Source organism: Glycine soja, chromosome 7 (assembly GCF_004193775.1).
Source record: "Glycine soja cultivar W05 chromosome 7, ASM419377v2, whole genome shotgun sequence".
NCBI lineage: Eukaryota > Viridiplantae > Streptophyta > Magnoliopsida > Fabales > Fabaceae > Glycine > Glycine soja.
Window position 1 is genome coordinate 658,998 of NC_041008.1, and position 6,117 is coordinate 665,114.

Consider the following 6,117-nt stretch of genomic DNA (forward strand, 5'->3'; position numbering starts at 1 on the left):
TTTTGCAAATTTTTTCTCTTCCATGTATTTGATGCTTTTCCTTCCTTTGTGTAAAACAGAGGACTGTTATTTTAGGGGAGAGAGAGTACAACATTTATTTATTAAAATCAGACTAAATTATTTATATTTTCAACTAAAAATTCATATGAAATTCATCCAAAAAATAATTTATTGGAATCTTTATGATCTTAATTACCAGTAAACGTTTCCTAAGTTGTAAACATTATCAATTGAATATCACCGAACTTCATTGTTAAAAAAAAATTCTAAAAGATTTGATTGAATATTATAAGATTTCTTTTATTTTATTTAAAATTTATGATTGAATACTATAAGATTTTTTTATAATTTTTTTAAAGTCATTTAAAATCTTAATTGAATACACTCCTAATTATTACTACATTAAAAACTGAAATAAACTCCGAATACATTAATTATTACAACATTTCTTTATTAAAACCAAAATACATTAATGAAAAGAGATTTTTATAATGATTATTTTAAAAGTTATAATATGTTTATACCTATTATAAGAATTTATTTTAATTGTCTTCTATATTAATTATTTTTTTTTATCAAAATATCCTTATTTATTTTAACCCACAACGTTACTTTGAATTGTATATTTCTCTTTCCTATAAAAATGAATACATTCTTAATAATATTAAAGGCAAATTAGAAGGAAAAAAAATCATTTAACAAATTTAAGTTAATGCCTAAATTTAACAAATGCAGTGCATACTACAATTTCTGATTAATTGATTTTTTTATACTAATAATAAATAAATATTAAACTCATTAAATAAATAAATGTGTACATTATTCTACAAGAATTCATGGAAAATAATCATAAGCATGCCTTAATTGTTACTTACAAGGGGTGAAGAAGGATTACCCTTTCTTCTTTTTCTCAGTTCCCATTACTGGAAGAATGAAATGAAAAGATAGAAACCCCAAAAGGCCAAAGAAAAACATAAATTGAGAGAGAGAGAGACTTTGGTCGTAGCTATTGCGTGGTACAAAGAGGCAATTAAACTATTGAATTGGAAGCTGAGTTAGTAGTAATTTAAGAGAGAGAAAGAGAGAGTGAGAGAGGGAGACTCATCCACTTCTTCCATTTCCACACCTTCACACAACACAACATAACACAAAAGCGCTCTCTCTAATATCTAGAGACAGGATTTCCAACACACTCACCTCTCAGAGCGCGTGCCCTTCAAACATGATCATCATCGTCTTCTTCCTAGGACCTGTTTCAGGTGCAAAAACCCTCTTCCTTTTTTCAACTGCTTATTGATTTCTCTTTTCATTTTTGTTTTTAATTGACAATCTGTTGGGGTATGCCTTTGTGTGATATCTTCAACCATCGTATGGTAATTTTTTTATTTTTTTTATTGTTACTGATCACTTGAATTTAATTGTTTGGGGAATTTTACTTATGGGGTTTTTGGGTACTTTGATTTGGGAGCCAAGATTCAAACTTTAGTGTGTTTGGGGATTGAATTTGAGGAGAAGATTGTAAAACAAGAAATTTTGGTGTAGGGGAATTGTGATAGTGTATTTTGATGGGCATGGAAAGTTATTTTTACTGTCATGTTTTAATTATTGTCAGAGGTTGTGTTTTAATTATGGGGTTTTTGGGTACTTTGATTTGGGAGCCAAGATTCAAACTTTAGTGTGTTTGGGGATTGAATTTGAGGAGAAGATTGTAAAACGAGAAATTTTGGTGTAGGGGAATTGTGATAGTGTATTTTGATGGGCATGGAAAGTTATTTTTACTGTCATGTTTTAATTATTGTCAGAGGTTGTGTTTTAATTATGGGGTTTTTGGGTACTTTGATTTGGGAGCCAAGTTCAAACTTTAGTGTGTTTGGGGATTGAATTTGAGGAGAAGATTGTAAAACGAGAAATTTTGGTGTAGGGGAATTGTGATAGTGTATTTTGATGGGCATGGAAAGTTATTTTTACTGTCATGTTTTAATTATTGTCAGAGGTTGTGTTAAAAAGATTAACACAATTTGTCTTGATTGTATTTCTAAGATTTTTTTTTTTTGGTATTTCTAAGATGTGTGGATAACTTCTCTTATCTGAACAGACTGATTTCTTTTTCTCATTATTTTTGTTGTTTTTATCAGATTCTTCGTAGAGGAGTACTAGGGCTGATCACTGGATCTTTCAAATTTGGAATGATTTGATGGGGAATATGACTTGCAGCTTCAACAAGACTGATTCAATTGAGTGCTGTGAAGCTGAAATGCAGAAGGCTGATTCTCAGGAATCTGGTCCTGCGTTGAAGAAGTCAAAAACCAAAATTTTGGCCTCTCAAAATGTAGATAATTGTGAAATGGAAGAAAGTCAGGATAGACTTAGTGACATGCCGGATTGTCTTATCCATCATATTTTGTCATTTATGGAAACAAAGGATGCAATTCAAACTTGTGTTTTGTCGAAGCGGTGGAGGTATCTTTGGGCTTCAGTTCCCTGCCTGAGTTTCAGCAGCAAATCATTCATGCGTTTGGTTAACTTTAAGAAGTTTGTGCTGTGGGTCCTAAACCATCGCGATTCTTCTCATGTCAAACTTCTTGTTTACTACCGTTTTGGGGTAGATTATACGACAGATCAAGGTCTATTGAATAAGGTTATTGAGTATGCAGCATCACATGGGGTTGAAGAAATCAAAATCAATCTCCGGGCAAAAACCGCTGGCAGAACCTCTGGCAGTCCGCCAGTTGAAATTCCTTTGTCTCTATTTACTTGCCAATCTTTGAAAAAGCTCGAGTTAACAGATTGCCATCCTACGAATGGGTCATCCCCGTTAGGTTGCACATCATTGGACATGTTGCATCTGGAACAGTTTTCAATGCATCCTGCTGCAGCTGACTTTTCGAATCCATTTGCAAGTTTGGCAGAACTATTTGGTTTTACAACATTGACAACTCTGCATCTAAATAACTTCATTCTGTGTTATACAGGAACTGACTGTTTGGATCCATTTGCTAATTGTGTCCATTTGAAGAATTTGCACTTAAGTGAAATGTCCTTTAATTCAGATTTGAACTCTAAGGATTTTGTGATATCTGCTCCTAAGCTGAGTAACTTGAATCTGATGTGCAACCGCTTTAAATGCAAGATTGTAGTTGCTGCACCACAGCTTTCCAATTTCATTTACTTGTATTCTACACCTTGTGCCTTTTTTGAGTTTCGTCTTCCTTCTATGGATGGCTTGATCATTGATATACATGAACCACATTATCGATTTGAAAAATGTCGTCGAAGGAAAAGAAAGGAGACTTTACATGGTTTGATCAATATGTTACGGGGACATCATAGTGCAGAAGCTGTTAAACTATCATTCTCTACAGTTAAGGTAGGGAGAAAATTCTAAGTTTATATATATGTGCATATGACAGTGTGTGTGTGTGAGGGAGAATGGGTTTCTTCATTGAATTGTCAAATGAAATATATTTTGATGGCCCATGTTTAATTTTTAAAAACTTTTTCAATTTCAGGTTATTTGTGGAGCTTCAGCCCTTGTGAAGCCAGAATGTTTGCCTTCTAGTAAATTGAAGTCATTGAACTTTGGAGTTGGATCAACATATAAAATCTTCATCAACAACCTTGACCATATAACAGCCTACTTCCGCAATTGTTCTCAGCATGCAGACTTCGAGATTGTGACTGTTTAGAATGTATTCAAAGGTATTTATAAATCTTCTTCATTCTTAAATAATTTATTCTCTTTATATTACTATGATAATAATATTCCAATCTTATTTCTAATGTTAATTATATTCTTTATTTTGTTTGTCATAGCTGATCATATATCACTGTAAAATAAAACTAATCAAATGATTGGTTAAAGTTTTTAATCAGTGCATGATACTAAACCTCATCAAGTTTCTACCAAGTCTTACATTTACTTTGATCATACAGTTTTATCATGACTTGAGACTTTTAGACAACAACTGTATCTGTTGCCTTTAATTTTTGTATGTAGTTGGGATTTACTGATGTTCACTTTTTTTAGCATGTTCAAAAGTTTGATGAACTATTTAATATGCTCAATGCTATTTGTTTGCTCCATCTCTCTTTTCAGTGCTTGTTCTGTGGCCAGGGCTTATGATAAGAAATATAGGATAGGATCATCAGGTATCCTATCCTATTCTAATTCCATTGTTGGCGAGCCAATAGGATAGAATAAGTTTATCTTATTCAGCTTTTTAGTTCAAAATTTATCATGTGGCTGGGCCTGGATTAAAAAAGTAGGATAGGATAGATAAAAATCTCCCCCACTCACCCTCATCCCCAACCTTCTTCCTCAATCTAATTAGTCTCCCCTTTCATTGAGTTACAGTAGCATTTCTCTCCCTGCCTAACAACCTCCTCAATGAAACAATGATTACAACACTTTTTGCTGTCTCAAACTGAAACTGCCACTGCTTGTAATTATTTTGGGCTAAGTAGTCAATAGTGCTGCATAAGTGGCGAATTGCGGACAGCAGGAGCGGATACTGAACATGCAGGTGCAGCTGCAGTTTGTGGTGAGATAGCAACGGATGCATGCATGAGCAGGCACAATTTCAGCATTAAAAACTTGATTTTGCCCATGAATCTTGTCGTTTGGATTTGGGTTTTTTATTTGTTTTTATCTTTTGTTATCTTTTTTTAATCTGCTATATCTTTTAAACCTTTTCAATACTGCCCCTGTTAATTGTTGTCGGTTGCTTTTCCCATTGTAAATGTTTTAAATCTGTTTTATCTTTTAAGCTTTTCAACAAGACACCCTATTAATTGTTGTCGGTTGTAGGTGACGGTTACTTTTCCCTATGTAACTTACAAAACTGACCCTAATAATGTTTTTTCTTCCGACTTTAAGTGCCACTCTTTTATCTGAACTCAACGTTTTTAAGTCCCTCTATTAATTCCCTGTATTAATTATGACTAACTATGCCTTTACTTTTTAATTTTGTGTATTTTTCTATTTTCAGTATTTTTCTGTATGTTACAAAATTATAAATCATGCATATTATTTTCTAGACTTCACAACAGAGATTATCCCATTACCTGCTATCCCGCTATAGCGTTTTTTGGGGTGGCTGCTATCCGGGGTTGGCTACTTGGATTTTGGGGCTCCAGTTTCTTGCATTACAAAGACTCTGTCTTGGTTTAGAGTGGCAGTTCTTTGAACCTGTACCCAAGGTGTTGTTCTGGGCCTTCTGCATAGGATGAACTACAGGTTTTAGATCCATCAGCTGTGAGAGACAAGTAGAGTGGCAAGGAGGTGCTGGGAGTGGTTGTTGGGATGAGATTTTCGAGAATGGTGACTGAATGTCTGTATAGCTAAAATACTGAGGACCTTCTGATAGGTAGTCTTTATTTTGAGCGGAGTGATGGTTTGTGCGATGATGAAGTAGTTGCAGCTTGCTGGTATTGATAATTGTGTTACGGAGGGGCATTTAAAAATGAACGAATGTGTCTGATTTTTCACAAAAGTAATCTTGTGCATTTCTCAATTAGTTTGCCATACTTATTTTTTTCTTGATTTTGCAGTATACTTCGCGGAGGAGGTTTGGCTCATGCTGAGGTCGAAGTTAACCCCGATACTTGGATCCTTATGATCTAAAACAAGAATTAGTGCTTGGTATAGTTTGATTGGGAAAAAATTGGATATCTTCATATATATGTGATTGATTTTTGAAAAACAGGCTATAGTGAAATAGAAATTCAAATACATTTTGCAAATTTGTATCGTGAGTTCGAGTTCTTGACTCTCTTTTTAGGATTAAATATACTTTTGGTCCCTGATAAATACATGTTTTTTGCATTTAATTCCTGATAATTTTTTCTTTCGAATTGTGTTTCTAATATTTCAAAAATTGCTTTAGATCCCTATCGTTAGTTTGTAATCGTTAACTACCTACATCGCTCTTAACCGATCCCGCAGGTGTTCTACATCGATGTCACGCGTGATTTTTCTCTAATTGGAATTACACGTGAAAAAATATTTTTTTTTTAGTACAAAATGATGTCGATCTGCATGTTAAAAGATTTTTTTTTCTTTCTTTTCCCAATCTGTTGCTCCTTTTTCTATTGAGCCTAAACCCCAATCTGCTCCTA

At 33.6% G+C, this 6,117-nt stretch overlaps 1 protein-coding gene across 1 annotated transcript; it reads left to right on the top strand.

The window, feature by feature from the left end:
• Positions 1 to 941: 941 nt before the first annotated feature.
• On the top strand, positions 942 to 5,829 carry LOC114417928 (putative F-box/FBD/LRR-repeat protein At1g78840). The gene is made up of 4 exons (XM_028382997.1): positions 942 to 1,259; positions 2,136 to 3,367; positions 3,510 to 3,699; positions 5,551 to 5,829. The coding sequence occupies exons 2-3, from the start codon at positions 2,195 to 2,197 to the stop codon at positions 3,684 to 3,686; spliced, it is 1,350 nt and encodes a 449-aa protein (XP_028238798.1). The 5' UTR covers positions 942 to 1,259; positions 2,136 to 2,194; the 3' UTR covers positions 3,687 to 3,699; positions 5,551 to 5,829.
• Positions 5,830 to 6,117: the final 288 nt, after the last annotated feature.